Source organism: Acanthochromis polyacanthus, chromosome 15 (genome assembly GCF_021347895.1).
Source record: "Acanthochromis polyacanthus isolate Apoly-LR-REF ecotype Palm Island chromosome 15, KAUST_Apoly_ChrSc, whole genome shotgun sequence".
Taxonomy (NCBI): Eukaryota; Metazoa; Chordata; class Actinopteri; family Pomacentridae; genus Acanthochromis; species Acanthochromis polyacanthus.
In genome coordinates, this window is record NC_067127.1 from 11,223,659 (window position 1) to 11,244,667 (window position 21,009).

General features: G+C 41.2%; 1 protein-coding gene across 1 annotated transcript; it reads right to left on the reverse strand.

Annotated features, from left to right (window-relative positions):
• Positions 1-105: 105 nt before the first annotated feature.
• On the reverse strand, positions 106-20,985 carry LOC110953163 (metal transporter CNNM1). Its single transcript, XM_022197026.2, has 10 exons — positions 19,436-20,985; positions 13,689-13,832; positions 12,409-12,549; positions 12,060-12,229; positions 11,813-11,912; positions 9,645-9,787; positions 8,933-9,176; positions 5,891-5,995; positions 3,084-3,185; positions 106-2,750 (listed from the first exon to the last, which is right to left on the reverse strand). Exons 1-10 carry the CDS (start codon positions 20,904-20,906, stop codon positions 2,671-2,673), a joined length of 2,700 nt encoding a protein of 899 aa, XP_022052718.1. The 5' UTR covers positions 20,907-20,985; the 3' UTR covers positions 106-2,670.
• Between the last annotated feature and the right edge of the window lie 24 nt (positions 20,986-21,009).

Sequence of the window (21,009 nt, forward strand, 5' to 3'; positions counted from 1 at the left end):
TATGAGTGAAGTGAGAGAGTATTGAAAAAATCAAGCAGTTTTCACTTTTTATAGCAGTTTGAATTGGAAAAATATAAACTGGAAACAAAACCAAGCAGAGAAGAGTAGTAGTTCAATAACTTTATTCATAATTTAATTATCCCTTGTGTAGAACATATGATCTATTTCTTGATATCTTTGGGTAACCTACTTATATAATCATCTGCATTTACATTAGAAAATCTAACTTTGCTTATTTTCCCCCAAACAAACAACACTTCAGTCTTTACAAATATAAAGTCATGTAAACCCACTGCAAATTCTCTGAAAGCATTCTGCTGAGAGTTTGTGATTCACACAAATCCTCTTACTCAGAGTTAGACGTCAGATGAAAAGACTTCCCATTGCGTGTTCTGTGTACTATATGGCGGGGGTCGGCGTAAATAGCTTACCGGTGCAGTATCCTTTGTACTTACATGGCCTTACCGGACAGAATGAATTAAATCGGTGAGAGTCCGCAAACATCACCTGTGTGTGTGGAGGGAGGTGTTAGCTTGACGTCAGTGTGTGTCATATTGCTTTAATTTTTCATATCTCTTTCTCTTTCTGTCCTGTTCAGCAGTGCCAAGATTTCACAATGCAGACTAAAGCAGTCCACGTGGGACGACCTCGCATTATAAAAAGGATCAAATCATTATTTCATTATTGCAGTTAAAGAGGATTTCTCGAACAATGGCTTAAAATTGCAGCATTCCTGTGCCTTATTACCAACTGTTAATACTTATAAACTACCTTTAATGCAGTCTGCAGCCTTTTTTTGTTGTTTCTCTGTAATCGGGCAGCATTTGTTGCCGTTTTCTCGTCAGAACCTCAGACTGCCGCCTATGTGAGATCCAATTTAAAACCTACTTAGGAGTTCAGAAAGTCCCAGACTGCACCTCAGCAGGGAGAAGGTACTGCAGACTGATATCCTATTCATGCATCCTTTTATATAAGCATGCATACGGTAAAAACAGTGTGCAACAGGGATAATTCTACAGTAAAAGCAGCATTAACAAACATGCAAGTAGCGTCTACTTCTTCAAGAATATCCATTTGGATCCCTAGACCCTAAGATCCAAAACCCCTAGCTTATTTAAAATTGGTGTACGCAGCTTTAGTGACTGACCCTGTGAGGGATGAACTGTACATAGAAAACTCACTAATATGTGACGCTGATGAAATTCACCAACAGTGTTGCAAATGACACAATCAAACAACAGATTAATGTTAAAGCTGATACCACCAAGAATAAAGACGAACGGGTGAAGGTGTTGGTTGGATAGAAACGCTAAAATTGTGTCTAGCAGCTACATATGCAGAGAGAAGGGCATGTTTTAATGAGAGGACGTAGAAAACATGTAGGAAACATGCCTTTAAGTTGACTTATATTGCTCTTTTTAACCCTTGTGTTGTCCTGCAAGTCAAAATTGACCCTTTTTAAAGTTTGAAAATGTGGGGAAAAGATATATTTTCACAGTGAAACTTCTGATGTCCACATTTTCAACATTTTTTTGGCTGGATAAAAAGAAATGTTAAAAATGTTTCTTAAGAACATTCACAAAAAAATCAACCAAAATCCAGCGAAATTCGCTGGATTTTGGTTGATTTTTATGTGAATATTCTTAAAGAAAATATCTGAAGTTTTACTGATATATGTGGAATCAATTTAGATATTTTTAGGATTTTTTTGGAAGATTTTTACTCATTTTTTGAACATATTTACAAGAATTTCTAGCCGACTTTATTCTTATTTTTTAAATAAAACGTTTAAGGAATTATTGGAATTTTCTTCCTGAAGGTTTTGCAGATTTTCAGAAATTTGGGAAATTTTTTTGCAGACAAGGAAACAAAACTTTTTTGGTGCCCGTAAATGAAGACAACAGGAGGGTTAAATTACTTTTTGTAATCCTGACACTTCCATATTAAAAAAATCAGGTACGTTTAACGGTTGTCTTTTTCAAAACTGTGCAGTTGCTGAGCGGTCAGTGGATACAACAAGCAGTCATTCAAGGTGAGAGTTAATTTATGGCTTTTTTTTTCATCATGTTTGTTAATCTCTTGTAAAAAATTGTGCTCTTATCTGGTGGCTTTTTCTTCTTGTTCAATGGCTAGTGTGCTGCTTTGTGTCGGCAGTAGGTGGCACCATAATGGCAACATTTGGCCAGTTCCCTGTGCAAACAACATTTTCAGTATGTAGGAACTGCCTTATATTAACAATTAATTGCTTGATCAAGTAAAAGGTCAACACTGGCTCAGATGTAGGAATCTAAGGACTTCGTTGGCTTCCATTTGAGAGATTTCAGTGACGCCTTATGGCTCAAATGTAACGATTAAATGTTATGGAAACCACAAAAAGGTAACATGGACAAAATTAGCACTAAACAAATGTGGTTAAAACCTACAGTCCAGTGTAAGGCTGGATAAATCCAATACTGTTGTTTAGATTTGCCCAATTTTTCCAAGCAAGTCAGGCAGGAGATGGCCGAAGTGTGTCAGCGGGGTCCTGAGTATCATCGATGGCTACAGCAGATGGGATGGCTCCGTCTCTGGAAGGGAATCGGTGGATTGATGGAGCGGTGGTGGCTAATAGTGAGGACGATAAAGAGGAAGAGGACGTGTGCTTCATCCCTCTTCCTTAGTGTCACTGTGCTAGCTCGTCACCGGCGGCTGCTCTGAACCTTCCTCCAAACTCTTTTCTCCATCCCGAGACTTTTTCCTCCTCTTGTTACCTAGAAACGGAGGAGATCATGCTGGTTAAAATTCCCCTCCCGAGACCATATAGCCGCATCAGATTTCTCCTCGGCTGCTTTACAAAACAGCACAGCTACGGTTTCAGCTGAATAAAACTAAATGAGTCATATTGCATCTGAGCCAACGAGGACAGCTGCATGTGGAGAATGTGCTCTGCAGGAAGCGGGAGGCTGCTGAGAGGGACGCGACACATCACCTGTTGCTAAGATACACCTGGCGCTATTGCTGTATCTGACATCAAAGCTGGGAACATCTGACGGTGCACGTGGGCGTGCTGTGGCATCTGTGCTCGTGACAAATTGCCCACTCACTTAATTTACGCAACAGCTTCTTTCCGATGTTCTCCTCGGAGCTGGACAGAGACAAAGAGCTGATGAAGGGGGAGGTGGACGGCTGGGAAACCGTAGGCACATCTGAAAGAGAAAGTTAGAAGGGAAATGAGACGTTGATTACGCTCCCCACTGTTCCACTGTGAGTGACAGTTTTGAATAACTCACTTTTATAGACTAAAAGACTGTAGCTGGTGATGAAAGGCAGCCACTGCAGCCCAAAAAATAATAGAACTCCTTTTATTCTCTGGCTCCTTCAAGAAAACACCATCATTAAGCAGCATGACTCAGAGAGAGTTGGATGGGAGCACCAGAAAGGAACTACAAGCATGCCTTCTGCCGAGATAACTGTGTGTTTACCTACCTCGGTGAGAAAAAATATTTGAAATATGATGAAAAATAATTGACATCTAGCTTCATATACACTCAACAGAAATATAAACGCAACACTTTTGTTTTTGCTCCCATTTTTTATGAGATGAACTCAAAGATCTAAAACGTTTTCCACATACACAATATCACCATTTCTCTCAAATATTGTTCACAAATCTGTCTAAATCTGTGATAGTGAGCACTTCTCCTTTGCTGAGATAATCCATCCCACCTCACAGGTGTGCCATATCAAGATGCTGATTAGACACCATGATTAGTGCACAGGTGTGCCTTAGACTGCCCACAATAAAAGGCCACTCTGAAAGGGGCAGTTTTGTTTTATTGGGGGTCGGGGTCCACTCCTCTTCAATGGCTGTGCGAAGTTGCTGGACATTGGCAGGAACTGGTACACGCTATCATATGGGTGACATGTCCGGTGAGTATGCTGGCCATGCAAGAACTGGGACGTTTTCAGCTTCCAAGTATTGTGTACAGATCCTTGCAACATGGGGCCGTGCATTATCCTGCTGCAACATGAGGTGATGTTGGCACAACAATGGGCCTCAGGATCTCGTCACGGTATCTCTGTGCATTCAAAATGCCATCAATAAAATGCACCTATCAATCAATCAAATCTTATTTATAAAGCGCCTTCCAACCGCCAAAAGGAGCACAAGGCGCTTAACAGAGTAAAAGTAAATAAGTAAAAACATTTTAAGAAGCGCACAGTTCTGTGTTTTTTGTCCATAACAGACGCCTGCCCATACCATAACCCCACCGCCACTGTGGGCCACTCCATCCACAACGTGGTCTGTGGTTGTGAGGCTGGTTGGATGTACTGCCAAATTCTCTGAAACGCCTTTGGAGACAGCTTATGGTAGAGAAATCAACATTCAATACATGAGCAACAGCTCTGGTTGACATTCCTGCTGTCAGCATGCCAATTGCACGCTCCCTCAAATCTTGCCACATCTGTGGCATTGTGCTGTGTGATAAAACTGCCCCTTTCAGAGTGGCCTTTTATTGTGGGCAGTCTAAGGCACACCTGTGCACTAATCATGGTGTCTAATCAGCATCTTGATATGGCACACCTGTGAGGTGGGATGGATTATCTCAGCAAAGGAGAAGTGCTCACTATCACAGATTTAGACAGATTTGTGAACAATATTTGAGAGAAATGGTGATATTGTGTATGTGGAAAAAGTTTTAGATCTTTGAGTTCATCTCCTAAAAGAATGGGATCAAAAACAAAAGCGTTGCATTTATATTTTTGTTGAGTATAACAGCTGACATTAACCATCACAAGCTACTGTTCTTGCCAGACCAAGTAAAGCTGTAGCAGCAGAACTTCTGCAGGCATTGTACTGAATAAGAAGGCATTTTCTTTAAAGATTCCCTCAGGTGAGAATGAGTTTTTACCTTCTTAATTTTTCCATATGGTGTTTTTATATATGCAAGAACCCCAATAAGCGAAATAAGCAGTCAGTGTCATGACAGAGCATTTGTGCCTTGAAAGTGCAGTGTACAGATGAGTCTCAAACATATGGGTTTCATACATAGATGACAAATGTAAGGTACCAATTGTTGTGGAATAATAACTCTCTAGATCTCTATTTTTGACCTTTGTTCAACGGAGTAATTTCACATTACTATAGTCAGCAGTCAATCTGTAATTCTGAATACATAAGAATTTAGTTTCTCTGGAAAAATGACTAAACATAGAATCAACTGATCATTCATAGATGCTTAACAGATGATTAAAATATAAATAAATGATAAACTAAGAGCTTAAAATGGGCTTTACTCTCACACAGTGTTATCGACCTGCCGGAATAGGCTTTCTGTATCCTTTTACGACATGTGTGACTGAATAACTTCAATGTTACAACTTTCTGCTATATAAATTAAGTTAGTTTTACAGTGTTTATAGTAAGTATAGTAAAGAGAGAGAGGTGGCGACTTCATAGATCTGCATATTGTAGACAAAACAATAGTGTAAAGTTGCATCTAAGCTATTTTAAGGCAGGATCAGAATATTTTCCTGGATAAAAAAAACGTAAAGATACAACTTTGACACACATAAATGATTATTTAGGATTTCAATCAATGACCGAAGAGGGATTTTGTGAGAATTTGTGAAATAAAATCCTCTGATATAGTTTAATTCCACTGTCTATAACATGCACATCATGTGCAATAAGCCTTATTTTTTATATTTTACAGTGTTTTGTTTTTTATTTAAGTGCATAGACTTTCTAAGTAATAGATATTAGTCAGTGCATTACTTGGTTTCTTATGATTAAAGTCCCTATTTTTATTCAAGGAAAAAAGATGAAACCACACTTTCTGACCATTTTCTGCTTTTGCAGATGAACAAATCACAGGTTTGAATGCAGGATGTACGCAGCTGTACTCACCATTCTCTCCATAACTTTCTGGTCGGTCCTCGTGGATGTAGGGAATCTCATCCATGCGAAGGAACACGGTATCGTTTGGACTCCTCTGTCCATCAGATTTACTGCCTGTGAGAAGAAAATTAGACCGAGAAACTCAATGTAAGTCATCGTAGAACAGCAGCATGTTTGCAGCTCTGCCTATAGAGGGAGGCAGACAATTTACAATTCATGAGTCAGTGTTTTATTTGGCTTCAGCGGAAGGTTAACAGCAACCAAGTTAGGATTAAAAGTCTGACGTTTGAATTCTAGCTAAGGATGATCTAGACTCAGTGAAGGAGACTTAATGGGTCAAATATGTGGTGTTCTGACTGAACATACAAATCTGACAGTAAATGGCTCCTTTATTGACCACCATTGGAACCATCTGACTGCTGATTTTTCTTATTGACACGCCTGAACACACACTAACAAACTGGGTGCCGCGTCACACACTGTAAGACAGATGACGTGGGAAATCCTTTAAGCCTTGCGACCAGTACAGATTGGTTCATGCCATATTTGCACCAGTTTTGTGAGTGGCTCACCGTGGGTGCTCGATGTATATATAGAAGTCCTTCTTTACTTATGTCATACATATAATAGAAAGCCATTAGAACAGCTGTTTGTTCTAAGTTATGCCGCACAGTAAGTATGCATGCTCATGAACCAGTATGACAAAACTCTGTATGTTATTTTACAGAATTGCTTATCTTCTAATAGCTACCTGACAAACAATATCTTATATAGCCCCAATAAATATTCAACAACATCTTCATTATTTCTCTCTTTTTCATTCACTGTAATAAGTTACTGTAAAAATACAGCCAAATTCTAACATTAATGCATTTTTCCGCTAAAAAAAATCTTTTTTTGTTGCATTTTTTTATAGCCAAAAATAGGAAAGGTTGTTTACAGCAAGCTACTGTAAAAACTGACGGCGTGAATTGAACAAAAACATTTTCACACAACAGCTTACAAAAACTGTTTAGAGCAGCAGCTTGATTGAGGCAGCTAAGAATATTATGGATTGCTTTACACACAGGCTCTCACACAGACCACTGTTAGCGTATTGTTTTTGGTTTTCTAAAATATTTTTAATTGACTACAATCTCTAGTTTTCTTTTATCTTCCTCCAGTTTCTTGTTTTTCTCCTAGAGTTTTTTCTTGGCTTCCTGCATTTCCTTAATGTTCTTGCGTATTTCTTTTTTTTTTCATCTTTGAAAGCTTTGTCTTGCCGCTCCAGGCCCATAAATTCACCTTCCACCAGTTCTTTTTTCATCTCCAGTTCTTGGTTTTGCCTTTGGAGTTCTTTAACTTTTCCCTTAAGTTCTTTTTTTTATCTTTCTTCGGGATGGTTCTTCATCATCTTCTTCTTCTTCTTCTTCAAGCCTTTCACATCAGCCTCCTGTATGTTTCCTGCTTTTTGGATCATCTGTGGAGGGTTCTGGTCCTCTGCGTTTTGTGTCTATTGGCCTTCATCAGCACATCTTTCATTTCCTTTTCCCTGATCTTCAGACGATCCTTCAACTTGCTGATCTCATCATCGTTGCTGTGGACTTCTTCTTTTCATCCACCAGCTCTTTCATACACAGCTCCATTTCTTCGATATGGTGATATTCGGTGAGAGGTGTTTTTGCATTGGCTGGTCTTTTGTGCCATTGCACCGTTAAACAAAGATGCTTAGGAGCATATTTAGAAGTAAGCTTAGAAGTAAACTGCTGAAATCTATACCTGAGTCGGAGTTGTTCGATTTTTGTGTGCTATTTGTGAAGAAGTTCTTCTGCTGCAGAGTGCGACTCCGCAGCAGTTGAGATTACTTCTCCAAAGTTAATCACTCTGTGAGAGCTTTAACTAAAGTGCGGTGTACATTGTGCAAGAGTGCAGCTGTGTGTGTGTGTTAATTCTATTGTTTGCAGGGATGTCTTTATGGCTTTTTACAGGACTGAACCAAACAGTCATCAGGTCACTGTGTTTGTGTTAAATAATTCCATGAATCATCTGTTGCTCCAGTCAGGCTTTTGGCCCTTTCCCTCCTATCCTTATGTCAGAGCCTTTGAAGCTCCTCTTCCTCTTAAATTAAGTCTCTATGAGTCCAATAAATCGCCTAATTGATACGGAGCCGCTTGCAGTGCCCATAACAATGCTCATGCCTGAGCACATGGTTTATGGAGGACACTGAGCATGAAGCTTTTAAAGTGATGCATCTGAGAGGGAACGGAATGAAGAGATTGATGTCAGGTCGTAAAAGATTTTCATGCCACATGTTGACATCTGGTGGAGATAAGCAAGAGAAAGGAATTGCAAACTTTTGAAGGACAATGCTAACAGCTAGACACATGCGAGACAAATCAAAGGAAAAATCAACATGAAGTGTCTTAATAAGTGTTGACCCAGCATGTGCCATCCAGGTTTTTCCTTTAATTTGTCACGCATCTTCATCTGGATTCTAGCTGACATTTTGCATCAACTTTTAAGACTCCAAAAAACTGAGTTTTCAGCATTTCCTTCAGAATGTTGTCTTTGTGTCAAAACACATCTGAAACAGCATTTCAGCCTTTGGATTTAAATACTCCACAATGAAATCGACACAGAGAAAATAAAAATGTTTGTTGCTTTTTGGGATCTACTGTATGCCTGTCAAATTAATCTCCTAAACCTCAATTTTTATACCAGATTAATATATTTAATCAGAATTAGTCTGAAAATTTGAGAAAATAGGATATTATTCCTCTAAATATCCACGGTGATATTCTCAATTTGCTCATTGTATTCCATCAGAGCAAAACTGACTGACTGGTGTTGCAGAAGGATTTTAAACAGAGAAAAGAGGCAAAGAGTTACATTTTAGTCAGACTGGAGTCAGCATTTGTCATATGTGTGAAAAATCACCTTGATTTGACTTCTAGTGAACTATTTAATTAATTATTGTCTAAAGATTTCAGCACCACTGCCAGCTCATCACAGTAACGTAAACACAATTTGCTTGAGCTACTGTATAGTTACAAAAGCACGCGTCCTACTTACGAACGATACGGTTCCTCTCGTTGAGCTGGGAGGTGTTGCGAAGGCCACCGTGGGGATGGAGGTGTGCGAGGCGTGCCAGCCCCAGACGGGTGTGGGTGTGGGTGAGGGGGAGGGCGATGCTGTGTGAGCGGGCCTCTGGGACCGGAGGCCTCCCTTTAGCGTCGGGATCCACGGGGTCCGGCGTCTGAGGGGAGCTGTCCATCCTGGTGGCCGTCATGGCGTTCTGGTAGTGGTTCCGAGTGATCTGTGGGCACCAACAAAGCAAATGATACCATCAGCACGCATGAATGGTTGCCCTTCATATGTAACCCCGGTGCACGTGGACAGGAGGAAACACGGACTGTACTGGGTGCAAGGGGAGGAGAGGTGAAGAAAGAGGGCGCATTCATCATTTAAGGCTAAATATTCATGGTTGAAATGGAGCTCAATTATCCCTGGTGATTAAAGGAAAGAGGGCGTATGGAGGGAGAGTGAGCGACAGGATGTCTGTGTTCAGTCAGAATCAGGGATTAGGACATATCAAAGGGAAATGCTGCAGCGGAGGAAGAGAGTGCATTTTGGGAAAATTCTGAAGATTAAATGGAAGGAGCTTAAAAGAGCAGTTTCTCGGTACCAATTTTTCCCCTCAGTGCACAGGAAATTAGAGATTTAATTGAGTTTATAATAACAGTGTTTTCTGGGTTGTGTGTGAGTGGGCATTTATGTTTGCAACCTTGATGATCTGCAGGTCTGTGAGCTGCCGGACTGAGTAGTCTGGTAAATAGACGCCTCCTGCAGCCAGCTGCCCCACGCTGCCTCCGCTCAGTAATGAATCCGACTGGTTCAGACCGCTGCCTCGAGAGCTGAACCTCTGACCTGAACACAACACAAGAAGGTATACTTTCAATTTTGTATTTTTAAATACATCTTTTCCATTGGGTCAAACACCATTTTCAGAAAATGCTTAAGCAACCAAATCAAAATGTGTCTCTGTCTTCTAAATTCCCCGACCTGCTAATTATCAGAAATTATGGAAAACAGTCTTGTATTGTATTTCGGAGTTCGTTACAATTAAATCAAAATTTACCAAATGTCAAAACTCGTCTGAAGTATAGCAAGCTTCAGTCATTTTGAGGTATTTTCTTGTTGCTAACAATACTTTTTACTTGCGTATATGCAGTGTTGGAAAGTGTTTTTTAGTTCTTAAAATGAGCATGTTTACAAAAACCATTTAAACCACTTGGATATGTGTGGTTGGATAGTTTGTAAAGTGATGGCCATTCTTGGCAAATTAAGCTGTCACTAATATCTGGAAAAGGTTTTTTGCACAAAGAGTTCCTTGACAGAGCCACGTTTTACATTTTATTGACATCACTTTGTCAAATTTAACACTCTGGGTATGGGAATCCACTGACCTTCAAGACCAATGTAACAAGGGGCAAGTTAATTTATAGCATACAGCTTAAGACTTTATATTCGAGCATCTCTTTCAATATGAATTGATTAAGATAACAGTTTACTCGATTTTTCCGGCCTAAAAAGTGGAGTTTGAAAATGAAAAACATGCCCTAATTTAAAGCAGATATTTTCATTGTTAGATTTGGAGAACCACTTTAAAATTCCAGCACTGTGTTCTAGTTGGACAACGCTTCCTAACAGTATGTTTGTTGATGTGCTACAACTTTTCATACCCCCTGCTCAATCAGTTAAAAATAACTTCTTGTGATCAAGTATTTCATTTTAAAATGTCTTCTCAGTGTTTTGCTTTGTATTACTGGAACATGTGCCTACATATGGTTCAGAAACAAATCACTAGACTTCTACATTTTCATTTATTTAGTTAATGTGTGTTTAAAGGTGTTACTTTTCATGACAGCTTGGATTTTTTTTTTTAATTTCAGCTCACCCATAATCAGAAACTGTTTGTCTATACTGCAGATTCTGAATCAATGGCATGATGAAAAATAATGGTGAAAATATCAGGTTTTTATTTTTAAGACTTCGTGACTTTTTTTAAACAATGTGCGAAAAAATGTGTTAAAAGTGGGTCACCAGGCAATTTTTTAAAAAAGAGAGAGCAAATCAGAGATGGCTGAGCACAAATTGTTCTAAAAAATGGATGATTTGAGATGGAATGATTGATAGGAGAAAAAAATGAGATTATATATAATATATATATATATTAATAACAGCAATATGCCCTGCAAGACAGCAGTGAGATCGCAGGAATTTCAACAGCAACCAAAGATCTCCGGTTACTTTCAAAAGACGATGGATGTTTATTGAGGTAATTTCCATTCACCTACATTTGCTTTGTTTTGAGCTGCCTGGATGAATGGCAATAATGCTATTCCTGTCAAATCTATCGGAGAGCCATGACTCAGAAAAACATTTTAAAAATGCTCTTTTGAGATGTGATACTTTTGCAGCCGCTTATAAGAAAACTCTTAATTCTGCAACGTCCTAAGAAGGGATTTTCACATTTTTAATGGGGTCTCCGGAATAGCTTTAAGCTCATCCTGAACGTCACACGTGCAAAAATGTGCACACAAACCACCACAAGAAATGAGAGAGAGAGAGAGGGAGAGACAGGCTTTCTGTTTGCTCTGCAGTCTTAGCTGGATTTCATATAATCCTGTGCAGGTCATGTCCTTCCACTGGGAAATTCTTTCAAATCACGTCTTTTAATTACTTACTTCCCCCGGCCGCTGCTGCTGCTGTTGCCTCTCTTGCAAGTGGGCGCTACATACAGACACTGGGTGGCATTTGGAGAGGAAAAACGCTTCCACCCCTGTTGCATTGCATCATTTTTGCTGCACTGTCATCATCATTATCACCGTAAACCTCACCGATTCCTCCAGAATCATTCATGTGTATTGCTTTTTGCATGCACTGATTTACCAAAAGGCAGGGGTGGAATGAGCGCTGGCATCCCGTAATAAGAAAACGCTCCGTTTTCGAACCGAAGAGCCTCCTTTCCTATCTCCACCTCCACCCGTCCCTGCAACATTAACACAGCAGTTGCATTGATTATACATGTGAACAGTTGTTTGGAGATCTTATGGAGCTTCCCACACAGTAATTACGTAAAAAAACGAACATAAAGAGCTGTCACAATGCATCTTTAGCAGCCTTTTTGTAAGTTTACCTGCAGGATCAGGATGAAGTAGTCAACAGGTTTGTTTCTCTGGAAGAGGTAGTGTTGAGGAGCGTGTTTGCTCTTGGGGTTGAACTTGAGTTCCTGCACGACGCTGGGATGTTTGATGAGACGCAGCAAAATTTTTTCTGACAGGTGACACGACCTAAAAGGCTCCACCTCTGTGAGATGGATTGGTGCAGACATGTACGCACACATGCAAGAAAACAATGTAAGAGAGGGTCAAAGAAAGAACACTGAGCTCCTCATCACATGTCCTTATCCTCAATCTATCCAAGAATCCACCGTGCGAACCTAAACTGCTCTGCATGCAGACACGTGTAAAAGCCCCCGGTGCTACCTGTTGCCAAGAAGCGGTGTGTTGCGAGCAGCAGCTGGGGTGAGATCTTCACCTTCAGCTCGTTTTCTGCCAATTTGAAGATGGAGAAGTCCTGCTGTTTCCGTTCATGGTTGGACACTCGCCTTTTGGTCCGGTTATCAGCTATGAACAAACACAGACTGCAAATTATCTGAAGTGCATAGCATACAATGCAGATTTAACAGATCACACATGCTCTGATATGAGCTGAGGAGGGAAAATATGACACTCTTACTGATTGGATTTGCCCCACTAGATGTGCTACATGAGTGCAGCAATTTTGTTGGAGAATTGGTAACTATTTTCATGTGCCACTGACCTAATTAGCTGGTGCATCTGCTGTATATGCAGCATACTTAGTTTATTAAAGTACAGCTGCACATAGCCTGAGCTTTTCCTGTGCTGTCAACAGACCTCTCATTGATAAAACTGACTTATCTTCTGCAGATGCGAGGAGTATTAACTATACTATATTCCATTAAATACATCAGAGCGGCAGCGGGAACAGCTGGTGCTATAAAGGCCTGAAGAGCAAAGTCTGGAGAGATTAGCTCCCCTGTGCTATATTTATGCACACGCATAATTATGCACACAAACACAAGTGCACCGATGACAAAGACTCTTTCAGACACTCTGCATGCAATTAAAACTGCAGCACACTTCAAATTTTTATGTCCAAGGCTTGTGGGAGCAGCAGTGTTTGTGGAAACATTCGGGAGAACATTTTACTGTAATTGTGGCAGGGAAATGGTAAAACTCAGCGAGTGAAAGACAGCACAGACAAGATTAGATATGGAACTAAGGGAGTTCGACATTTGAATGCCTCCCTGTTAAGAGCCTTTCCAGGCAATTAAAAATGAGCGGATTATGGTGATTATCTGTGCGACCGGGTCATTTATTCCCATTATTTAATTATGCATCAGGAAGGAGCTGGGAACAACAGGGGAGGGAGGGTTGGAATCAATAGTTTCATGGCAAAAAAAACCAACAGGTGAGTAGATGGTATAGAAATGAAGTCACAATGCACTATTCATACTCCAGTTGTGCTTGTAACATCCCTAATTATTGATATGCAAATAGATGCTGTTCATGGCGCATTTTCCAGTAATGATGTGGACACAGCTGAACAAACTCTGTCAGCTGCTGAGGGAAAATCCATTCACCATGGGAGCTGGAAATAATGACCGAAAAAATTGATTTGCAGCTAATGTAATAGTGATTTTGAAAACTCAGGACGTGATAATGACTGTGCTCATACGTACTGTACAGGTCTGTCTCGTCCACGATCTCGGACTTGATGATCTCCTCTATGACGTCCTCCAGGGTGACGATGCCCATCACCTCATAGAAGGGGTCTCCCTCCCCTTCGCTGTTCACCCTCTGCACCACAGCCAGGTGGGACTTACCTGCAGTCAACAGAGAAAGGGAACAAAAGGTAAGTTTAAACGTTTTTTTAAAAAAAATGTGAGCTCAAGCCAAAAAAGTGTGCATACAAAGAGATGAGAGGAAACGTCAGCGGATAAAAATAACTCGAGTCAACAGCCTCCAACTGGATGTGTGCAGTCAAGATGAAAATCAGCATTAATAAACCAACTGGAGCCGAGAGGACATAAAAAGCAGGAATTTTGATATTATTTGAAAGTCAGGATTGCCCTTGTGTGTTTTCTGCATGACTCAGACGAGAAGAGAGTGGACATTTGGGGGGATTAGACTGGAGACACTTTGACAGTTTGTAAGACTTGGGCCTTACGTAAACACTGTGATTATGCAATCAGTCTGGGGATGCCTGCATCTGCTGAATAAACTGCCCATGCTGCTGCCACCTCTGTAAACACACAAAACATCGCACACACACACACACACACACACTTTTACACATCCATGAGCAAACCGCTCCCACACAGAGCTCCCACTCACTAACTGTTTAGCCGAACACGACAAGCCTGCCAGATACAATGACAGAGCTCGCCAGCAGCATCTCTGCAGTGAGTACACAAAGCCAGTGTGACAAGAAGTGAGCGCCACAAGGAGAGGAGAACCAGGAATTGTAGACTTTTCAACAGATTTTTTTCAATTTTAGTTATTTTTAAAAAAATCTGCTGAGGTTTTTAATGTACATTTTTGCCTTGTTAGCATAAAATTATCCCCATCTGCTGCGCTTACGTCAACACACGACACAATTTAATGACCGGCTCAGTTATCTAACCAAAATTCATGATGTCACTAGAACATAGATTTCGACATAGAAACAGTCTCCGGCCTTCCTTTGAGCAAAATCTGTGGCTCATGCGAGATGGGCCGATTTAGGGGATCACTGCCAGGGGATAAAATGGATCAAATGCTTTAATCCACTGCGACAAGAAAGAAAGGGGGGGGGGGGGGGGGGGTGATTTACTGACAGGCAGCCATGTCCAATCACGTAGCTGTGGCCGTGTGAGGCTGGCCGAGACGGCGAGGTCGTTCCACCTGTCTGAAGAGCTCAGGTGAGTCAGACATGGATTCGCCTTCAGCTGCTGATGTTGCCCAGGAACCACATTACATCATTCATATGTTACATAATGCTCTTGCAGAACGACACACACTTAGCCAGACAAGCAGACACACACACGCCCGAGGCAAAGCTGGATCCTCCGTGGATGTCCCTTTTCTGAATGTTTCTGTTCTACCAGTTTCCCACGCCACTGATGTCTATATTTGAAATCCATGTGTTGTTTTAGATTGTGCATCTGTTTGTGCATATTTTTCTATCTGTACTTTGTGTAAACATTTTTTTCCAGCAGCCAGAGCATAAAAATATTCTATTAAATAATGGAAAATAACCACTTCATAAGAATACAGTAGTTTTTTGTGCCAAAAATACATTTTTTAGCGTTGGTTTCACATAAGATCATGTCTATTTATGAAGTATTTTTACAAGTGAAAACAAACAATGAAATTACATATATCTATATATAGCATTATGATATATAGTGAATGTAATCATAAACTATATATATATATATATATATATATAATGATAAAAACCTATAAATTCACAGATGGACAAAACTTGTAGGTATTAATTGATAAAAACAGTCATTCAATATTTTTGTTGTAAAGTTTTCAGTATGACAATATAGCTCTCATTCATCAAACAAATCAGGGGTAAACTGTAGAAAAAATGCATATTTTTCTATTAATTGTCACTAATGAATTTAATTTAATTCTGTGTTTACAATAAATTAAATTAACTGTAATTAAATTTATGTATTAAGTAAAATGTAAATATTTGATAAATCGTGACACATTTGTGAATGTATTTTAGCAGTCTTTTTTTGGGTTAAGATATTTTTCCTTAAGTAATTTAATTAATAATTAATAAAATGGAAATTTTATGGTTTAGCAGTTGCAGGTTGTTCATGTTTGTTTTTGTAATGGCACTGATATTTTTGTTTATTTTAAAAATATAGAAAAATCTGTGAAATTCTCCAAAAAAATTCATTTTTTTAGGGCAATTATTTTCAAACCCTGTTTTACATACATGTGTACATCCAACAACTTAAGTTTAAACTGTGGCCACATTCCATGATTTCTTTTTTATGCTAACTGAGATACAAGATTGTATTGTTTACTGTATTAAAATGGTTTCTCAGTAAAAGGGTCTGCAGTAACTAAAGTTCTGAGGTACTTACACAACAGTACAGGGAGAAATATAATCTATTACTTCCATAGCTAGTGTTTAGATGAGGATTTTCCATGCAAAACGTTTGATCACTTCATATAAATTTAAGCTTAATGATATCAAATAAGCTTCCAGTAGTATGATGCAATTAAAAGAGGACCACAATCAAAGCTCTGTTTACATATTGAGACATTAAGAATTGTTATCCAGTAACATACTAATCCTGTCAGGGCTTTTCTGCATAACTTTGAAAGTTGAAGTACATTTTGTTGCTGATACTTCTTTTACTTTTATTCAAGTCTAATTTAGAGTGTAGCATTTTCATGTAACCCAGTGCTACTGTGGTTGGGTATTGCAATTTTTCACTCAAGAAAATTCCTTTCTTGTCTAACCTCACAGCAGTTTTTATGTTGCTCATAAAAGTTTCATGCAATGAAAGCCTAAATGCATAAAGAGTATATATACTATGTAAACTGATGTTTGTGCAACAGTCCAGAAAGTACATATTTGTGTGGTTCCACAGTTTTTGTGCTTCGGGCCCTGCGCTTCAAGCACATTCAGTGTAATTAAAGTGCCAAGTCTCAGCTTAATATAGAAGTAGCTGTGTTGTAGCTAGGCTGGTCTGAAAGCAGAGAGCAGTTCAATCAGACTGAGATCAGGTGACATTTCGTCATTTGAGGATGATCCACGTCTTCACCCTGAGGAGCTCTTTGGTCGCTTTGATTGTGTATTTGGAATCGTTGTCCGGCTGAATGATGAATTATTGATGCATGTCCACACACAGAATTCTCCCGTGTATCTCTGTATTCATCATTTTTGCTTGTGTCAGCGGTGAAACTGTCAATAAACGACAGTGCGACAGTTCTACTGGCAGCCATAGTCGTCCGAGACGCAACAGAAGCAGCACCATGTTTCACAGATGAGGTGCTGCGCCGTGAGTCACAAATTGTTCCTTTTTCTTCTCCACACTTTCCTCTTTCATTTCGATAGTGGCTTATTTTTGTTTTATCAGTCAATAGGCCGTATTTATACAACTCTACTTCTCTTTTTAGTGTGTTTTTGTGGATTTCACCATGTTCTGTTTTTGTGGCTGACCACAGTTTTGCATTTTGTGTTGAATTGTCTAAAATTCAGATAATTGAGCCCGACGAAAAAAAACATGTCGTTACACCATCATCCTAGAGCATTCTTGACATGCTGTGCGGTCATAAAGGGGGGTTTCTTTACCATGCAAATGATCTTCTGGTTACCCACAGGTTGACCAGCTCATTTGGCATTTTTAAGATTTTCTTTGCGAACATGCTTTTTAAAAAATATGCTCAACTGTTGACTTTGTCTAATGTAGATCATAACTCGAGGATAACATAGAAGCAACTTGAAACTTTGCTCATGTACCAACAAATAGTCACCATTTTGGGATTTCAAAATGGCGAAAAACTGGCACATTGACTTATACGTCCCATGCATCAAATTCTACTAATATTTAGGGCCTCAAAAGTTGGTCAAATGTTAACCGATGACTGTATTTTGAATGCATCCATATTTATATGCAGTTACAGGAGCTTTCTGGGACCACAGCACCACCCTCATTTGGAAATTTTACACTTTTTTCTATTTTCAAGGGCCAACAATCAAAAAGTTGGGCTCTACTTGAGCTATTTAATCATTTGGAACCACAGGAAACTATTTTGTCTGTGTTCACACCAAATTTAATGAATCCAGGAGATTTGTTTCAAAAGATGCTGAACAACTAATGTGGCCAGATAGGATTTTTTTTGGAAACAGTTGATATTTCTGTAAAACTCAGGCAGCAACATATTTACCAAATTCTGTCTCATCTGACATGGATTGACCCTGATGATTCAAATTAAAGCTGGAACTGAAATATCCAATTATTTTTCTGTCAAAAAATTAGCCACCTGGGCTGTGTTTTCCGGGTAGTATTTCGACGGTTTGCAGCGCTCCCTTACATTTTAAGATGACATATTCATTCTCTCCTCTAACCCTTGGCCATTCACCCATCTCAGTGAGACATCATCACAGCTTCCAGCCATGCTTCCTGAACAGCAGGAGCTCTTAGTTCATGAGAGCAAAGGAGGAAGGAGGCGAGAGGGGAAGGGAAAGGTTGGAACTGAATTTTTCATGGTTGCTCTGTGGGCTCGGATGGCGACGACCCACAGAGAGGAAGGAACTTCAAAGTCACTGTGAGCAGACAATTAGGCGCACACAAACAATGTAAAGGTGAAGCCTTGACTTCACCTTTCCACCTTGTTTATAAACAGACAATACAGAAACACTGTGGAAATCACAGGTCAGAGGTCAGCGCATGCATCAGTTGCGCCTCACTGAAGCTATCTGTCATAATTCTGCACGAGATGAAACAAAACCTCCTGCCCTGTAAGTGGCAAATTTAATTCATGACCTTGCCGAAGTCAGCAGCTGCCTCTGACTGACATCTCCTGAGCTCTCTTTGTCAATGAAACAGCTTTACATCTTAATCCCCACAACATGAAGCAAAGTCAGTGGAATCTTTACGTAACAGCTGTGCCAGCAGCGTCTCACATGTCTCTTTTTCACCGGAGCGGCCTGAACTGTTTGCTACAGAACATTGATTCTGAATCATATTAAATGTTATCATCCACTGAATGGGCTCCCACAGGGAGAGGCGACACACTTTTGCTTGAGAGTGAACAGATGCCATCACTGCATGTTTGTGAGCGATGGAGTGCTGTAATACTGTCAATTTACTTATCAGCAAAGATGGTTGTCAGGCAAGAGGTGTGTGAATCAGAGAGAGACGGAGTGGTTAGACTGATTGCATCTGCTGCCACTGGAGTGAAGAAAAATCCTGCAGAACTCTTTTTTTGATTTGACACTAAAGTGTGGACCTGATGAATGTTAAACATGTCGAACCAAGCATCGGTGGTAGATGAAGTTCACAGAGTTGTCATGGGAAAATGACTTAAATCTCTCTCATCACATAAATTCTTGAGATAACCCCCGTTCTGATCCTTGGTAGCCTCTCACCTCTGGTTGAACCAAACTCACTGTGTGACACAGTATCAGATTCCACATATGGCTCTCACTGCTCTTGGGATCAAAGGGCTTTACTGGCAGGCCCACTGAGCCACTGGGTTGATGTGAACACTGACTTCTTCTCTGAAAATGTAGTTTTTAAGTGCACAGTCACTTCAAAGCACATTGAGCTTCTATGTGGAAGGAGGGTACCCTGAGATTGTTCATAACATATGGTGCCTCACAGACTGAACAGCGCCTTCTTACTCATATATATATATATATATTCAGGACATGCAAAAACAGTGGACACACGGGGAGATGTGCGGTTACCTCTCTTGAATTCCTCCAGCATCACATCTAGCTTGGTGTCACTGAAGACGCAGTGCATGGGATGCTTGTAAAACTGAGTGATTGTTTTCAGAGGAGTGCAGTCATCGGGATCCACGAAGGCCAAGTCTTTTACAAACAGGATGTCCACTATGTTGGACCTGTCGTTCTCGTAGACCGGGATGCGTGTGAAACCGCTCTGCATCACGTCTGACATGGTGCAGAAGTCCAGCACGGCATCCGACGACAGCATGTAGCAGTCTGACAGAGGGGTCAGCACGTCCTCTACGGTCTTGGTCCTCAGCTCCAGCGCGCCCTGGATGATGTTGAGCTCCTCTTTGACCAAGTCGTGGTAGGGGTCTGTGACGCGCAGCATGGCCACCAGCTTCTCCCTGGTGTAGAAGCTGCTGATCTCCTGGTGCAGCATGATGTCCAGGATCTTGGAGACCGGGTAGGCGATGGGGAAGAACACCAGCATGAGAAGGCGGGTCGCGCAGAGCGTCTTGGAGGCGATGGCGAGGCTGTGCCTGGACGCCACGGAGTGAGGTAAAATCTCTCCAATAAAGAATATCCCCAAAGTGCACGAGGCAGTCGATAGAGCAGTCATTCCTAAAATCTGGCACATCCACACCACGAAGCATGTGTTTGTAAGCACGTTGCCCAGCACCACAGTGCAAAGGATGTAGTTCCCGTGTTTACGCACGGACTCGATTTTCCGTGCGTATTTCTGTTCCTTCTCTGTTCCACTGTTCTGGAGGACCCGCAGCTCCACGGGGTCCAGGGCCAACATGCTGATGTTCAGCCCGCTGCAGAGCGCGGATAGTCCCAACAGCAACACCGAGACCCCCGCCTGGAGCCAAACATCTGCCTCCGGGGGTCTCTCCACCACGGCCAGCCAGAAGTCTTTGGTGCTGAAATGCTCCCATTTCACTCCATCAAAGGCGCACATGGAGTAGTATTTGATCACCTCGTCTCTGCGCAGGTCTTTGGCGAGCAGCTCCACCAAAACCGAGTTGTGACTTGAGGTGGACCTGAAAGAGCCCAGCAGCTCGATGTCAGAGCTCCGGGCATTCTCCTCCTCACACGGGTTTCCTCTGGAGCGCTGCCGCCTCTCGGCATCCCCGCTGTCCTCACCTGGCTCCTCTATGAACGCGATCCACGGAGCGGCAGGTGCTGCGTCGGGTCTGCCGCTGCCGTTCTGGCTGTTGGGATGCTCGGTGGCTGGAGATGCGGAGTAGTAAACCCTCAGCATGAAGCGGGTCCCCTCGGTGGCTCTCAGTATCCCATCCTGCACGGACAGCTCTCCGCTCTGCGTGTCTTCGGGCCGGACGCCGAGCAGCGCCGCTGTCGGTGCCGGCAGGGAGGAGAGGGTGACGGTGAGGAGAAGGAGGGAGAGCCGGCGCGGATGCAGGATGCAGCAGAGAGCATCCGCAGCATCCGCAGCCATCATGCTGAATGAAGTACTGAAGGACATGGGAGAAGTGGGTCACGTGGTGTGCGGATGGGATGGATGGAGCAGCTGGGTGGTTTGTTACACAGAGAGGGAGATGCAGGGAGGGGGGGGGAGGCACCTTAAA